The sequence below is a fragment of the Aquarana catesbeiana genome, linkage group LG05 (genome assembly GCF_042186555.1).
Source record: "Aquarana catesbeiana isolate 2022-GZ linkage group LG05, ASM4218655v1, whole genome shotgun sequence".
NCBI classification, from domain to species: domain Eukaryota; kingdom Metazoa; phylum Chordata; class Amphibia; order Anura; family Ranidae; genus Aquarana; species Aquarana catesbeiana.
Genome location: NC_133328.1, coordinates 374193305 through 374211545, shown reverse-complemented (window position 1 = coordinate 374211545; position 18241 = coordinate 374193305). Strand labels below are relative to the sequence as shown.

The 18241-nt window shown below is 43.9% G+C and overlaps 1 protein-coding gene across 3 annotated transcripts in view; it reads left to right on the top strand.

Moving 5' to 3' along the window:
- LOC141144893 (enoyl-CoA delta isomerase 2-like) overlaps positions 1–18241 on the top strand; it is a 101740-nt gene that overhangs the window by 47299 nt on the left and 36200 nt on the right. For 2 of the 3 annotated variants that reach the window (XM_073630985.1, XM_073630987.1), the window contains one exon: positions 6108–6210. In XM_073630985.1, coding sequence (XP_073487086.1) covers positions 6108–6210 — 103 coding nt within the window. The remainder of the gene's footprint in view (positions 1–6107; positions 6211–18241) is intronic. The other variant, XM_073630986.1, reaches the window with a different exon arrangement.

The following is an 18241-nucleotide window of genomic DNA, read 5'->3' as shown; positions in this document are numbered from 1 at the left end:
ACTTGAGCCCCGGACCATTATGCTGCCTAAGGACCAGAGGTCTTTTTCCAATTTGGCACTGCGTCGCTTTAACTGCTAATTGCGCGGTCATGCAATGCTGTACCCAAACGAAATTTGCGTCCTTTTCTTCCCACAAATAGAGCTTTCTTTTGATGGTATTTGATCACCTCTGCGGTTTTTATTTTTTGCGCTATAAACGGAAAAAGACCGAAAATTTTGAAAAAAAATGATATTTTCTACTTATAAAAAAAATCCAATAAACTAAATTTTAGTCATACATTTAGGCCAAAATGTATTCGGCCACATGTCTTTGGTAAAAAAAATGTCAATAAGCGTATATTTATTGGTTTACGCAAAAGTTATAGCGTCTACAAACTAGGGTACATTTTCTGTAATTTACACAGCTTTTAGTTTATGACTGCCTATGTCATTTCTTGAGGTGCTAAAATGGCAGGGCAGTACAAAACCCCCCCAAGTGACCCCATTTTGGAAAGTAGACACCCCAAGGAAATTGCTGAGAGGCATGTTGAACCCATTGAATATTTATTTTTTTTGTCCCAAGTGATTGAATAATGACAAAAAAAAAAAAAATATTTACAAAAAGTTGTCACTAAATGATATATTGCTCACACAGGCCATGGGCCTATGTGGAATTGCACCCCAAAATACATTCAGCTGCTTCTCCTGAGTATGGGGATACCACATGTGTGGGACTTTTTGGGAGCCTAGCCGCGTACGGGGCCCCGAAAACCAATCACCACCTTCAGGATTTCTAAGGGTGTAAATTTTTGATTTTACTCCTCACTACCTATCAGTTTCGGAGGCCATGGAATGCCCAGGTGGCACAAAACCCCCCAAAATGACCCCATTTTGGAAAGTAGACACCCCAAGCTATTTGCTGAGAGGCATATTGAGTCCATGGAATATTTTATATTTTGACACAAGTTGTGGGAAAGTGACACTTTTTTTTTTTTTTTTTTTTTTTTTTTGCATAAAGTTGTCACTAAATGATATATTGCTCACACAGGCCATGGGCATATGTGGAATTGCACCCCAAAATACATTTAGCTGCTTCTCCTGAGTATGGGGATACCACATGTGTGGGACTTTTTGGGAGCCTAGCCGCGTACGGGGCCCCAAAATCCAATCACTGCCTTCAGGATTTCTAAGGGTGAAAATTTTTGATTTCACTCTTCACTGCCTATCACAGTTTCGGAGGCCATGGAATGCCCAGGTGGCACAAAACCCCCCCAAATGACCCCATTTTGGAAAGTAGACACCCCAAGCTATTTGCTGAGAGGCATGGTGAGTATTTTGCAGCTCTCATTTGTTTTTGAAAATGAAGAAAGACCAGAAAACTTTTTTTTTTTTCTTTTTTCAATTTTCAAAACTTTGTGACAAAAAGTGAGGTCTGCAAAATACTCACTATACCTCTCAGCAAATAGCTTGGGGTGTCTACTTTCCAAAATGGGGTCATTTGGGGGGGGGGTTTTGTGCCACCTGGGCTTTCCATGGCCTCCGAAACTGTGATAGGCAGTGAAGAGTGAAATCAAAAATTCACGCCCTTAGAAAGCCTGAAGGCGGTGCTTGGTTTTCGGGGTCCCGTACGTGGCTAGGCTCCCAAAAAGTCTCACACATGTGGTATCCCCGTACTCAGGAGAAGCAGCAGAATGTATTTTGGGGTGTAATTTCACATATTCCCATGGCATGTTTGAGCAATATATCATTTAGTGACAACTTTGTGCAAAAAAAAAAAAAAAAAAAAAAAAATATGTCTCTTTCCCGCAACTTGTGTCGCAATATAAAATATTCCATGGACTCGACATGCCTCTCAGCAAATAGCTTGGGGTGTCTACTTTCCAAAATGGGGTCATTTGGGGGGGTTTTGAACTGTCCTGGCATTTTATGCACAACATTTAGAAGCTTATGTCACACATCACCCACTCTTCTAACCACTTGAAGACAAAGCCCTTTCTGACACTTATTGTTTACATGAAAAAGTTATTTTTTTTTTGCAAAAAAATTACTTTGAACCCCCAAACATTATATATTTTTTTTAAAGCAAATGCCCTACAGATTAAAATGGTGGGTGTTTCATTTTTTTTTTTTCACACAGTATTTGCGCAGCGATTTTTCAAACGCATTTTTTGGGGAAAAAACACACTTTTTTAAATTTTAATGCACTAAAACACACTATATTGCCCAAATGTTTGATGAAATAAAAAAGATGATCTTAGGCCGAGTACATGGATACCAAACATGACATGCTTTAAAATTGCGCACAAACGTGCAGTGGCAACAAAATAAATACATTTTTAAAAGCCTTTACAGGTTACCACTTTAGATCTACAGAGGAGGTCTACTGCAAAAATTACTGCCCTCGATCTGACCTTCGCGGTGATACCTCACATGCATGGTGCAATTGCTGTTTACGTTTGACGACAGACCGCCGATTGCGTTCGTCTTAGCGCGAGAGCAGGGGGCGACAGGGGTGCTTTTTTTTTTTTTTTTTTCTTTATTATTTTTCTGCTTTTTTTATCTTATTTTTAAACTGTTCCTTTCAAATTTTTTTTTTTTAATCATTTTTATTGTTATCTCGGGGAATGTAAATATCCCCTATGATAGCAATAGGTAGTGACAGGTACTCTTTTTTGAAAAAATTGGGGTCTATTAGACCCTAGATCTCTCCTCTGCCCTCAAAGCATCTGACCACACCAAGATCGGTGTGATAAAATGCTTCCCCAATTTCCCAATGGCGCTATTTACATCCGGCGAAATCTAAGTCATAAAATGCTCGTAGCTTCCGGTTTCTTAGGCCATAGAGATGTTTGGAGCCACTCTGGTCTCTGATCAGCTCTATGGTCAGCTGGCTGAATCACCGGCTGCATTCTCAGGTTCCCTGTTGAGACAGGAGAGCCAGAGAAAAACACGGAAGACGGTGGGGGGGGGGGCATTCCCTCCCACGGCTTGTAAAAGCAGTCTAGAGGCTAATTAGCCGCTAGGATTGCTTTTACATGAAAGCCGACCGCTGGCTGAAAAGAATGATACCAAGATGATACCTAAATCTGCAGGCATCATTCTGGTATAACCACTCAAAGTCGTGAATGGCGTACCTGAAGACAAAAAAATGGTTAACAATAAAGCACAGTAAACGGTAAAGTATAAAAAATTGCATACCTGTAAAGCAAACATGATAAAACATAATAACAATAAAACATTGCAGAATAGAATACAGTAAAAAAGAGCAGAACAATAGAGAGAATAGAGAGAGAGAGAACAATAAAACGACAACTATTTTTTTTTTATTTTATATATATATTTTTTTTTTGACACTTTTTTTGTAACTAACTTTTGTAACTGTAACCGGTTCCAGGTTCGGGTCTCACAAAATGCGATGGCATCTTGGGAGACCCTGTGAAAGTGTGCCTAGTCTGTGCAATGCTGTACCCTACGCTAATACTCAACTAGTGCATGGTAGCGTTCAAAACATTCACCAATGCAAAGACCAGGATTGTCAGGACAGGAGGGACAATAATAGCGGGTGTCACGCCTATATCCGCGCTTCCTGCAGACACAACATCTTTTTTGGGGGTTCGTTGGGTAGGGGTACTCGGGAGGACATAAAGAAAATGCCTCTCATGCAGCCGACTGCATTTGATTGGGGATGTGAATGGGGGAAGTACGGGCGCTGCAGAAGCGGTGGGTTCCCAATTAGGATTGGCGAATGCAGCAGGAAGGGCACTATGGGCACGACGGGCCTGTGTTTGTCTTTTTGGTGGCAGCGGGACACTACTTGTGCTTGTCACCTCACCAGCTTGAACTGCACTTATGGGACTCGCCATGTCACCAAGTGTTACTGCAGTGCTGGTTTGACTACGACCGGGGTGTACTAGGCCGCTGGTGCTTGCCAGTTCACCAAAACGCTACCAAAAAAACTGTTAGCGATCGCAGGGATCAAGGCCTGACTCTGCAAACGCTGCAGTTATGCGTTTAGTGTTTTGTAAGTGTCAGTGATCGATCGATACTGCACTTGGGTGGGCTGGGCTGGGCCGGGCGGAGGGGCAAAACGCAGGTGCTAGCAGGTATCTGGGCTGATCCCGCTAACACTGCGTTTTTGGGAACCCTAAACTGCTGGGGACGCTAGTATAGATCTGATCGGATCAGATATTGATCCGTTCAGATACTATACCACTAAGGGAGGTGTATGCTGCATGCGTGGGTGTTAGCGGTACTGGCGCTAACCTGACGCTGCCTGGGGCTGGTGCTTGCCAGTTCACCAAAACGCTACCAAAAAAACTGTTAGCGATCGCAGGGATCAGGCCTGACTCTGCGAACGCTGCAGTTATGCGTTTAGTGTTTTGTAAGGGACAGTGATCGATCGATACTGCACTTGGGTGGGCCGGGCCGGGCGGAGGGGCAAAACGCAGGTGCTAGCAGGTATCTGGGCTGATCCCGCTAACACTGCGTTTTTGGGAACCCTAAACTGCTGGGGACGCTAGTATAGATCTGATCGGATCAGATATTGATCCGATCAGATACTATACCACTAAGGGAGGTGTACGGTGCGTGCGTGGGTGTTAGCGGTACTGGCGCTAATCTGACGCTGCCTGGGGCGACGCATATCACCGCCGGGCGATCAGGGGGCTAAACCTTTATTCGGTAATAAACGGCGGGTGCCCTGACACTATAAAAAATAAACGAACTAACCAGCGTCAACCGTAACGTTTATACGGTGATCAGTGGTGAAAGGGTTAACTAGGGGGCAATCAAGGGGTTAAAACATTTATTAGATAGTATATGGGGGTCCCTGACACTATAAAACGCTGACGGCGAACCTAAATATTTACCTCACTAACTAGCGTCACCAGCGACACTAATACAGCGATCAGAAAAATGATCGCTTAGCAACACTGGTGACAGGGGGTGATCAAGGGGTTAAAACTTTATTAGGGGGGTACCCTAGACCTAAAGGGGGGTAATACTAACTGTCCCAACACTGTAACTGTCACAAACTGACACCAATGCAGTAATGAGAAAAAAAAAAAAAAAAAAAACCTGCTGGTGTCAGTTTGTGACGGGGGGGGGGGGGGTGATTGGGGGGGGATCGGGGGGCGATCGGGGGGGGGATCGGGGTGTTGTGTGCCTGGCATGTTCTACTGTGTGTGTAGTGTGTTGTGCACTTACATTGATGTCTTCTCCCCTCGGCGCTGGAACGGAATACCGAGCCGAGGGGAGATGACATCATTTCCTTTGCTGCTGTTTAGCATACAGCAGCAAAGGAATGTTCCCATTGGCCGGCGGCGATCGCGAGGGGGGGGCCACGAACGGATGGCCTCCCCCTCATCTCGGATCGCCGGGGAACAGAACGGGACCGCCTCGGGCACCGGGGGGGGTCCGATCGGACCCCCCACCCGCGGAAGGCAAATCACGTACATGTACGTGATTTTGCCTGCCCGTGCCGCTTTGCCGACGTAAATCGGCGTTAGGCGGTCCTTAAGTGGTTAAAAAGGGGTCATTTGGGGGGGGGGGGGTATTTGTACTTTCCTGGCTTGTTAGGGTCGCATGAAATGAGATAGGCCACCAGTACATCAGGTGTGATCAATTTTTTATGATTTGCACCACAGCTTGTAGACTCTTTAACTTTCACAAAGACCAAATAATATCCACTAATTTGGGCTATTTTTACCAAAGATATGTAGCAATATAAATTGTGGCCAAAATTTATGAAGAAAAATAAATAGCAAAAATTTAAGACACAGAAACAAAGAAAAATGTGTTGTTTTTTTTTTTCAAACTTTTCGTTCTTTTTTTATTTATAGTGCAAAAAATAAAAAACCCAGAGGTGATCAAATACCACCAAAAGAAAGCTCTATTTGTATTGTATGAAAAAAAGGACAAAAAATTAATTTGGGTACAGTATTACATGACAGAGTAATTGTCATTCAAAGTGTGAGAGCACTGAAAGCTGAAAATTGGTCTGGGCAGGAGGGAGGTTTATGTGCCCAGTAGGCAAGTGGTTAATATTTGAATCCCAGCATTCATTTTCTTCATAGATGTCGATTTTGCAGTTGTTTTAAAAACGAACCTTCCATTTTATGTATGTGCAGGATATGGTGATTACTTTAGCAGTGGCAATGATTTAAATAATGCTCTTGGAAGAATCAAAGGAAACTTGGAGGACATGATAAAAGAGTCAACAAATGTTGTAAGGTATTGATCTTTATTTTCCAAATCAGCACACGTATATCAAAGATTGTTATCACAGTAAAACATGTTTATTTTATCCACATCATAAAGTTCAATACAAGATACCTGTTTAATAAGCAAAGAGCAAAATGAAAAAAGAAGGAACTCTAAAGTGTGAAAACTGAAATCCGATTGGTTGCAACTGTACATTTTTGCAGTATTTTACAGAGAACATTACATCACATCAGGCCCTGAAGTATTTTTGGGGTTGAGTCTAATTAACATACCAGTAGGTTTTTGTTTTGCTAGATGATACCCACACAGACATAGCCAGAACATCCAACCTTCATGCTAAAGCTGTCCTTGGTGGGAATTGAACCCAGCCATGACTGGTAGCTGCAAGGCACTGAGAGCTCCTACTAGTGGGCAATCTACAAATCTGCATGTAATACAATACAATGAGTGTATGCATGTAAAAAGCAAAATAAATACAGTATAAACAAGTATATCAAATAAAAATTAAATGTATTCACTGAAAATACATTTTGGTCACAGCACGTCTACAGCTGTGTACAGTTTTATGTGCACATTCCTGCATGTTCTCCATTGATGTATGTGCAGCACAAAACATCTATCCACTAGCTTAGATCTACACTTTAGTGCCTGAAGGCCCATTCACACCAGCCAAGTCTGCTGGGATGCATTGCATTGTGCATTAATGTGCGTTACATTAGGGCAGTCTACGCATTTGAATGGACTGTCCAATGTGCCATAATAGACCAAAAATCATGCATGCAGTGTTATGGCAGCACAGCATACTGCTACCATATTGCACTGCAATGCAAATGCACTGAGAAGGTGCATCGGGGGTGCCATTCATAATGAATAGTACTTCATTGCACCAATGCACATACCGCATCATGATTGTGTGAATGGGCCCTTAAGCACACCTCACCAAGACATAAATCAAGTGCAAGTGGACCTTAAAGCTAAACACTAGGCTGATTTAGAGAAACACTAATATTTAATCCAATTGAAGGTGAGGAGGCACACACCAGCTATCAGCCCAACCATCATCTATGAGAAATCTGCTTCAGCGTGTCTCCTCCCAAGCCACACCTCTCTGATGCGTTTCACCCTCCCCCAGGCTTAGTCATAGAGGTGGGACTAGATGACTTCAGTTTATATGCACCATCAGCAATTACAACAAATTAAGCTCAGTTGGACTTGAAAAAAAAGGTCAGGATCGAAAAAAGTTGCATATACATGGTGTTAAACATTGTTTTAAATATAAATACACATGCAGCTCCAAAGCACCAAATTCAAAATGAATATATGATGACATGAGGATATTGGTTGTGAGGACTGAACTTATTCTCTCTGGAGAAGAAACGCTTGAGAGGGGATATGATTTCAATTTATAAATACCGTACTGGTGACCCCACAATAGAGATAAAACATTTTCACGGAAGGGAGTTTAACAAGACACATAGTCACTCATTAAAATTAGAAGAAAAGAGGTTTAACCTTAAACTTCGTATAGGGTTCTTTACTGTAAGAGCGGCAAGGATGAGGAATTCCCTTCCACAGTCGGTGGTCTCAGCGGGGGGGGGGGCATTGATGGTTTCAAAAAACTATTAGATAAGCACCTGAACGACCACAACATACAGGGATATACAGTCGGGTCCATAAATATTAGGACATCAACACCATTCCAATCTTTTTGGCTCTACAGTATACACCACCACAATGGATTTGAAATGAAACGAACAAGATGTGCTTTAACTGCAGACTTTCAGCTTTAATTTGAGGGTATTTACATCCAAATCAGGTGAAAGGTGTAGGAATTACAATAGTTTGTATATGTGCCTCCCACTTTTTGAGGGACCAAAAGTAATGGGACAATTTGGCTGCTCAGCTGTTCCATGGCCCCATGTGTGTTTTTTTTTTTTTTTTCCCTCCATTATCCCATTTAGATGGAGCAGATAAAAGGTCCAGAGTTCATTTCAAGTGTGCTATTTGGAATCTGTTGCTGTCAACTCTCAATATGAGATCCAAAGAGCTGTCACTATCAGTGAAGCAAGCCATCGTTAGGCTGAAAAAACAAAAAAAAACCATCAGAGAGATAGCAAAAACATTAGGTGTGGCCAAATCAACTGTTTGGAACATCCTTAAAAAGAAAAAAAGCACCGGTGAGCTCAGCAACACCAAAAGACCCAGAAGACCATGGAAAACAACTGTGGTGGATGACTGAAGAATTCTTTCCCTGGTGAAGAAAACACCCTTCACAACAGTTGGCCAGATCAAGAACACTCTCCAGGAGGAAGACTTCAGTGAATACAGAGGGTTCACCACAAGATGTAAACCATTGGTGAGCTTCAAAAACAGGAAGGCCAGATTAGAGTTTGCCAAACAACATCTAAAAAAGCCTTCACAGTTCTGGAACAACATCCTATGGACAGATGAGACGAAGATCAACTTGTACCAGAGTGATGGGGAGAGAAGAGTATGGAGAAGGAAAGGAACTGCTCATGATCCAAAGCATACCACCTCATCAGTGAAGCATAGTGGTGGTAGTGTCATGGCGTGGGCATGTATGGCTGCCATTGGAACTGGTTCTCTTGTATTTATTGATGATGTGACTGCTGACAAAAGCAGCAGGATAAATTCTGAAGTGTTTTGGGCAATATTATCTGCTCATATTCAGCAAAATACTTCAGAACTCATTGGACGGCGCTTCACAGTGCAGATGGACAATGAACCGAAGCATACTGCGAAAGCAACCAAAGACTTTTTTAAGGGAAAGAAGTGGAATGTTATGCAATGGCCAAGTCAATCACCTGACCTGAATCCGATTGAGCATGCATTTCACTTGCCGAAGACAAAACTGAAGGGAAAATGCCCCAAGAACAAGCAGGAACTGAAGTCATTTGCAGTAGAGGCCTGGCAGAGCATCACCAAGGATGAAACCCAGCGTCTGGTGATGTCTATGCGTTTCAGACTTCAGGCTGTAATTGACTGCAAATGATTTGTAACCAGGTATTAAAAAGTGAAAGTTTGATGGACGATTGTTAATCTGTCCCATTACTTTTGGTCCCTTAAAAAGTGGGAGGCACATATACAAACTGTTGTAATTCCTACAGCGTTTACCTGATTTGGATGTAAATACCCTCAAATTAAAGCTGAAAGTCTGCAGTTAAAGCACATCTTGTTCGTTTCATTTCAAATCCATTGTGGTGGTGTATAGAGCCAAAAAGATTAGAATTGTGTCGATGTCCCAATATTTATGGACCTGACTGTACAATGTAATACTGACATATAATCACACACATAAGTTGGACTTGATGGACTCATGTCTTTTTTCAACCTCACCTACTATATGATGTTTGGAGGAATATAAAGAGATATAAAGTAATACATGTCAAAACCCCCAAAAGGGACGGCCTAATGCCGCTTATACACGGTCGGACTTTTCGACCGGACTTGTCCGATGGACCAAATCTGGTGGACAATCCGATCGTGTGTGGGCTTCACCGGACCTTCAGTGGACTTTTCCAGTCACAAATCTGACGGACTTTAGATTTGGAACATGCTTCAAATCTTTACATCGTAACTCCGCTGGACCCAGGAATCCGCTCGTCTGTATGCTAGTCCGACGGACAAAAACCCACACTAGGGCAGCTATTGGCTACTGGCTATCAACTTCCTTATTTTAGTCCTGTGTACGTCATCACGTATGAATCCGTCGGACTTTGGTGTGATCGTGTGTAGGCAAGTCCAGTCGTTAGAAAGTCCGCCAAAAGTCCGTCGAAAGTCTGTCGGACTGGCTGGTAGCTGAAAAGTCCGACCGTGTGTACGCGGCATAAAAGACAGCAAAAAATCATTCCTCCCTCCATTCTGCCAAACAAGCCTACTCTGTCACTCTCATTAATACTCTGTCCTCTAGCCCTCATCATCTCTTCTCTACTTTTAACTCTGTACTTTTTCTGCCACCATCTCCACCCAGTAACTCACTCACTGCTCATGAGATTGCCAATCACAAAAACAAGATTGATGCAATTCATGGGGGCATCTCCACTGCACAGACATCTATCCCACTTAATATACTCTGTACAAAACCACTCGCAACACTTTAATCTTTTGACTGACCTTGCTACTACCAAAGAGGTCGCTAAAGTTTTTTCAGAAGCCCGCCTTACCACCTGGATCCTGTTCCCTCACAACTACTATGGTCACCCTCTTCTCCTATCCTATGCTCCCTCACTCACATCTTTAATCTCTCCCTCTCTACTGGCACCTTCCCCTTCCCTCTAAAACATGCACTGATAACCCTTATACCTAAAAAGCCCTCAATAGACCACACCAGCCTTAACAACTTAAGATCCATCTCCTTGCTTCCGTTTGCATCAAAACTTTTAGAAGGCTCAGTCTACAACTGTCTGAGTTCCTACCTCACTGACAACAACCTTCTTGACGCCTTACAGTCCGGCTTTCGTTTACTACACTCCACTGAAACTGCCCTACTGAAACTCACTAATGATCTATTGACTGCTAAAACCAATGGCCACTCTTCCATACTCATAGTACTAGACCTCTCTGTAGCCTTTGAAACTGTTGACCATCCCCTCCTCCTCAATAAACTCCACTCTCTTGGCCTTCAAGATTCTGCTCTCTCCTGGCTCTCCTCCTACTTATCACAGCGCTACTTCAGTGTTACCTATAACTCTGTTTCATCCTCTCCACTTTCTCTTTCTGTAGGGGTACCCCAAGGTTCTGTCCTCAGACCCCTCCTTCTCCATTTACACCAACTCCCTTGGTCAATTAATAAACTCTGATGGCTTCCAATACCATTTCTATGCTGACTACACACAAATCTATCTCTCTACTCCTCACCTCATTCCAGTCTCATCTCGCATTACTAACTTATTAACTGACATATCAGCATTGATGTCACACCACTTCCTCAAACTCAATATTTCTAAAACTGAGCTCATAATTGTTAGTCCAGCCTGTGTCCCTTCCCCTGACATTTCTATCAAGATCAATAAACCATCGGTCCCTCCCCTCATGCCAGGGTGCTAGGTGTAATCCTGGACTCTGACCTGTCCTTTCAGCCCCAAATCCATTTGCTGTCCAAATCTTGCAGACTTCACCTCCGTAACATCTCCAAAATACTTAACCATTGAAACCACTAAGCAACTTAATCACTCCCTTGTTACCTCTCGTCTTGACTATTGTAACTCCCTCCTCATTGGCTTACCTCTCTGCAAGCTCATCCACCTTACCAACCATTTTGTGTCTGCCACCCCTCTCTGCCAATCCCTCCACTAGCTTCCTGTTTCCCAACAAATAAAATTCAAAACACTAACAACATAAAAAGCCATTTACAACTCAGCCCCAAGCTAAATCACCAATCTTTTCTCCAAATATCACCCAACCCATCCTCTCCACTCCTCCCAAGACCACCTGCTCTTTACCTGCTCTCTAGCTCCCTTGTCTCCTCCTCCTATGTTCATCTCCAGGACTTCTCCAGAACTCAAATCCTCTGGAACTCATTACCCCAATCTGTCCAGTTATCTCCTACTTTGTTCACTTTTATTTTTTTTTAAATCCTCTTTATTCATTTTTTTTTTTTGAAAAATATTTATTGGGTTTTATGGCATACAAAAGTATAAAAACTTAGTGTAACAAAAGTTACAGAGTATTAATCGTTACAATCTATAAAGTTCAATGACTTCTCATAGTAGTTGAAATACAAGCTTGTCATATCAGTTAGAACAAGAGAGAAGTAACAGAAAACATAAAAATAAAAAGAAAAATTAGGGGAAAGAGAAGACGGGGGAGTTCATGTTTGCCATCTTATCAACACTATGGAGCGTAACTTTGCTCGACATATGAAATCTTAACATCTAAATACCTTCAGGAGTGGAGGCAGCGTCTGAATAAACGTGAGGGGGTGGATGCCAAGGGGCACAATGGATTTGTGGATATCCTACGGTGGGTTAAAAGTAAAGGAATCTGGGGTGGGGGGTATTTTGAGTCGGCCAAGAGAGTTGGTGAGATCTTTTGTCAAGTACCATTTCGTGTAGCGAAATGGGTTCATTATCTCGATCAGTGCTTGCGGAGCGAATGTAGCTTCAATGTATTTCCTCCATCTTTTGAAAAAACGGGAAGTCGATGAGGGTGAAGGGGGTATGCTAAACAGGCACAATAGGCGGTCCTTAGTGCACTGAATCTTGTGGACCTCGTTGATGTAAGCGGTCACCTTAGTCCAGTAAGCATCAATCTTGTTACAGTCCCAGAGCCTGTGTAGTAAAGTGGGGCGAGGTATGTTACACCAGGAACATTGCGCTTGGGTGGGGTCCTTCTTGTTGAAGCGGAAAGGGAAATAAGCTCTGTGAATGATCTTGAATTGTGTTTCCCTCCAAGATTCAGAAGCAGTAAGGTTGCGGACTGTCTTGTACCCTTCAAGGATTTTTTCTGGCAGAGATTCGTCATCTAATACGTGTGACCATTTTTGAAAGGGTTTGAGAGCATACTTTCGTGTTTGATGTTGTATGAGACAGGAGTATATATTGGAGATGGAGTAGTTATTGCTTTTGATGAGAGTATCAATGCAGGATGTTTCAAGTGGGTTGGTACTAGGACCAGAGCATGATTTGAGATAATTGATGAGTTGGTGATAGAAGAAAACATGAGTTGGTGGTAGGGAGTATTCCCGCATCAGGGTTTGAAATGGTTTGAATTTGCCCGGCTTGTTGAGATAGACAGACGAGACATCTGTGAGGCCTTTAAGTTGCCATTGGCCAAAAGCTTTATGGATGATAGATGGAAGGAACATAGGGTTGCCTTGTATTTTGAGGTATTTGGAGATGCTGGATGGCACTTTGAGCAATTTTCTTACTTCTCTCCATGCAATGACCATATCCTTAATTATTACACTTGTTTTGAGGTGGGGGGGTAATGTATTGGGATTGGAATGAAGGATGGCCGAGAGGTCATATGGGTGTACCATAGCCTCTTCTAAGGATAGGTTAGAATATTTAGAACCACCAGTTAGCCAGTCTAAGCCCTGTCTAAGTAAACATGCCAGGTTGTAAAAATGCATATTGGGCAATCCCGCCCCGCCCTCGCCCTTCGGGAGACATAGTTTCTGTAGCGCTATGCGAGGTTTCTTGTGAGACCATATAAAGGCAGTTAGGGCCTTCTGGAGTTTTTGGATGTCTGAATGTTTAATTAGAAGAGGTATGGTCTGCATTGGGTAGAGCAAGCGTGCGAAAGACACCATTTTGAAAAGGTGGCATCTCCCAAAGAGCGAGAGAGGTAGGGACCCCCAAGCCTCCAACTCCTTCACAATTTTGGTTATCAAAGGGGGGTAATTCAAAGAGTACAGAGAGGATGGTTCACGTCCTATTTTAATGCCCAGGTATGTAATATGTTGGTTGGCTATGGTCAGGGGGGATAGGTGTTTCCATTTACTGGAGAGATGGGGGTGTAATGGTAGGATCTCACTTTTATCAAAATTGATTCTGAATCCCGAGCAAAGTCTGAATTCTGAAAAAAATTTTTGAGTCTGTTATAGGGTCAGTGGAGAACAATAGTATGTCGTCTGCAAATAGCGCCGAACGAAGAGTGTGGTTCTCCAGAGTGATGCCACTGATTTCATCAGCTGAATTTAGTATTTTGGACAGGGGTTCGATTGCTAGATTGAATAGGAGTGGAGACAGGGGGCAGCCATGTCTCGTTCCTTTTGTTAATGGAATCGTGTCTGAAATAAAGTCAGGGGTGACAAGACGTGCGGTAGGGGATGCGTACATTTGTAAAAGGAATCGCATAATCGGTCCTGAGAATCCAAATTGTGTCATCACTCTAAAGAGCCAAGAGAAACTGATGTTGTCAAAGGCCTTTTCCACGTCTAATGACATGATGGTAATGTCTTGGTTAGGGTGAGTTTTGGCGTATTCCAGAGCCATTAACACTTTGCATATGTTTAGGGTAGCCGATCTGCCCGAAACAAAGCCAGATTGGGCTGGGTGTAATAATGATGGCAGTAGGGGAGCTAGTCGCGACGCAATTATTTTGGATAGTATTTTGACATCGACATTGATTAATGATATCGGTCGGTATGAGCCCGGTAATAGGGGATCTTTCCCTTTCTTAGAGATTAGTTTGATGTGGGCCTGTGTTCCCGTAGGAAGATAGGGCCCTCCGTCCCACATAGCTGCGTAAACATGTTTTAAGGTGTCCGGGATAAATTCCCTGGTCATTTTTATAGAATTCGGCGGTGTATCCGTCGGGTCCCGGGGCTTTGGCCGAGGCCATGTTTTTGATCGTAAATCTGATATCATCAACAGTAATGGGGGCATTAATCGTCTCTAATTGTGTGTGGTGGAGTTTGGGTAGACGTATTTTGTCGAGCAGTAAGTCAGTAGTAGGCAAGTCAGTCGGGTCAGCTTTGTATAAATTAGTGTAGTATTCCACAAGTAGGTTGCTAATTTCAGCTGGGGAGGTGACCAGAGAACCTGTCTTAGCTCTAAGAGCAGAGATGCGGGTAGGACGTCTGGGGCCTGAGCACATCTTGGCCAGGAGCCTACCAGCCTTGTTTCCAAATCTATGAAAATGTAGCTGAGAGTATGACGTTTTGGCCGCATCATGCTGTTCTGCCCAGAGGTCAAAGGTGCTTTTGGCCTGTCTCCATTTTTGTATGTTCTCTATGGTGCGGTTTAATGTGAGCTGTTCATGTGCCAAGCGTAGGGCTTCGCTTGACTTACTATATTGTTGCTTGGCTCTTTTTTTAAACTGGGTTGTGTATGAAATTATTTTACCCCGTAAGAAGGCCTTGCCTGCTTCCCAGAATAGGTTAGGGTCTGTAATGTGAGCTCCATTAGTGGAGATGTGTTCCTCCCAGGCGCAGTATAGTGTATGTTGAAAGTCCTCATTATCAACTAAATAGGAGGGGAAGCGCCAAGTAGGGGAGGGAGATGAGCGAGCTGTTTGGGTTAAATGAACCACGATTGGGCTGTGGTCTGAGATCACTGCGTCTTGTATGTCTGGTGCGCTGATTACGGAGCTTAGGGCCGGGGAGGCAAAAAAATAGTCTATACGTGAGAACGTATTGTGCGGGGGCGAAAAAAAAGTGTATTCCCGATCCGTTGGGTGCATTAAGCGCCAGATATCCACAAATTGCATGGAGGCAACGGCTTGTGACAGTAGGGTAGATGCAGATGATGAGGGGGTACGGGTGTGTGTTCTATGTGTAGGGGGGCCTGTGCGATCAGCTAGGGAGGACATGACTGAATTAAAATCCCCACCCAATAGGTGTAACGTCTCTGGTGTAGTTAGCACCCATTTCACTAAATCTTGGAAGAAGGAGGTGTCAGGAGAATTGGGAGCATAGATGTTAGTAAGTGCTATAGGTTTGTCATCTATAGTCAGATGTAGAGTCATTTTCCTTCCTTCCGAGTCAACCTTGACATCCCTAACAGTGTGCTGTAAATTCTTGTGCAGAAGGATAGCAACACCCGCTTTACGGCCTACTGCTGGTGAACCATAAACAGAGCCCACCCACAATCTACGAAGACGTTGCAGGTCGTCTGCAGCCAGATGTGTCTCCTGAAGTAGAGCCACATCAGCCTGGAGACGACGCAGGTGTCTGAGGATGGACATACGTTTGTTTGGGGAACGCAGCCCCTTAACATTCCACGAGACAAACTTTAGGTGACTCCTGACTGCAGACTGTGACATAATTGATAGTTAAAAGTGTTTTGGTTTAGGGGTGTGTATAAGAACCCCTTTGTAGATGTGCTATCTACCTCTTGGGAGCCACCAAAGCGCCTCAGAGCCCCTGAAGACATATGAACTAGGTTGGCAAACATGAACTTAAACTTCTCTAAGCAACAATAAGTTATAAACATTAATAAGGTAGTATATCGTATAAGGAAATACATAACTTGAGTTGTGGACTTCTCTTTTTTCCACATGAGGTCCCACCTATCTAGTTAGCATAGCTCCCATTGATTGCCAGCTCCTCACGTAGGGGCAGGGTGGTGGCAACGGGGGGTGAGGATGGGGATGGTAGGGGAGAGGAAAGGGGGATGGGGGGGTACAGGATAAGAAGGGAGGGTAGTCTAGGGGGGATCCCCTGAGGAGGTAGTGTAGGTTTAAATTAATCGATGGCGAGGTATGCTAAACACAGGGGAGGGCCCCCCTCTTAAAATTAGGCTTAAACAAACCAGAAAATAGAAAATACAAGTAATCACAACATTGCAAGTGTCCCTGAAAAGGAAGGTTTCCCAGGTAGTGGGGGACTATCTCTGTTGTTGAGTTACATGACCATAACATTATAACTGCATAACTTTTAGCTGTGTAACTTTCAGCTACAGGTTGGAAGGGGTAGTGCTCCATAGAGAGCATGTACGGCAGTTTATAGAGGCATCAAAAGCATCCTCATCTTAAGGATAAAAAATTTAAGAAAAAGAAAAAGTATAAGATGGGTTGATACTACCCGTTGGAAGATGGCGATGTGAAAAAGGTGGTGATGTGGAGTCCTTCGACGATTCCTTCAACGATTCCCAGAGCGATCTTCCTGGTTGGTGAAGCGGCTGCGCTTGTATGGAGGTTTGGTCGGGCTTCGGGGGTGTTTAGGGGGTCCATACGCATGCTGTGAAGATGACGATGGTGATCCCTCTGCCGCAGCGCTGTGTTCCATTTCGGAGCTTCTGTTGGTTAGGTAGGTTTCCGCCTCTTCAGGTGTATGAAAGGTGAGCTGCTCCCCTTCAGATGTTTGAACGCGGAGGACAGCTGGATAGGCTAGGGAGAATCAGACTTGATTGTGGTGCAGAGTGGAGCATACTGAGGAGAATGCCTTATGCTGTTTCATTACCTCTATGGAATAGTCCGCGAAAAGCAGCAGTTTCGCGCCATATACCACCAGTGAGCGCGTGCGATGAAATTTTTGCATTATGGCGTTTTTGTCAGCGTAGTTTAAATATTTCACTATCACATGCCGAGGTTTAGCGCGTGTGTCAGAATATTGACCCATACGGTGCGCTTGTTCAACAGTGCATGGTATGTGGAGGCCAAGTTGCTCTGGGATGGTTTTCGCGCATATGTTTGTAAGGTGGGAGGCTGGGATCGACTCTGGCAAGCCAATGATGCGCAGGTTGTTTCTTCTTGAGCGAATTTCTAAATCGTCCAGCTTGTCCCATATGTCTCTATATGAAGCATTGATATGTGCAAGTGCTGCAGATGAGGCTGTGCAGTCATCTTCAATTATAGAAATCCTTTCCTCCACCTGAGTGATGCGCTGGGCCTGAGCCTGGAGCTCTATGCGCAGCTGTTCCAGCCCTCTGTGCACCGCTGCATCCACAGTGGCTGTTAGGGATGGCCCCAGTAGTTGAACTACAGCCTGGGCAATGTTGGCAGGGGATGTGGGGTCGGTTTCTGCCATAGCAGGGGCAGGGAGAGGTTGTGGCTGCTGCTGAGGCCGCTCTGCTATGTCCGGAGCGGCCGCCATCTTGTCTGTGTCGGCCGCTATGTCTCCCGCCGGTGGAGCTGTGGAGGGGGGCGAGGACAGCGCCCGAGCGTATGATCGCTCCACGAAGCGATCCATGCCTGCCTGGGATGGAGCAGAGGCAGTAGGGGTTTCCCCCGGTGCTGTGACTGGCTTGAATGCCGGTTTTGTGAGGAGCTGTGCGGGAGCTGGAGCTGCTCACCTCCTCCTCATGTGGCGCCGGAACCGGAAGTCCTATTCATTTTAACAAAGTATACAGTATACAAGAGGCATGCATTACAGTTACAACCATAACCACAAGTACAGCACACAAAACGGTAGTTCGGTACCAATGGTCAGTGTAACTCCAAAAAGTCATGATATAGGTATGTATCTTAAAAATTCACATCAATATGGAATATATGCAAAATATTATTTATGACAATAACCAGTCTCCCAAAGGTACCTTACAGCTTTGCAGGATAATGGCAGGCATAGTGTTAGTGTTAAATAAGGATGGGTCTCCATCTCCATAAACACCCACCAAGAGATACTAAGGCCAAT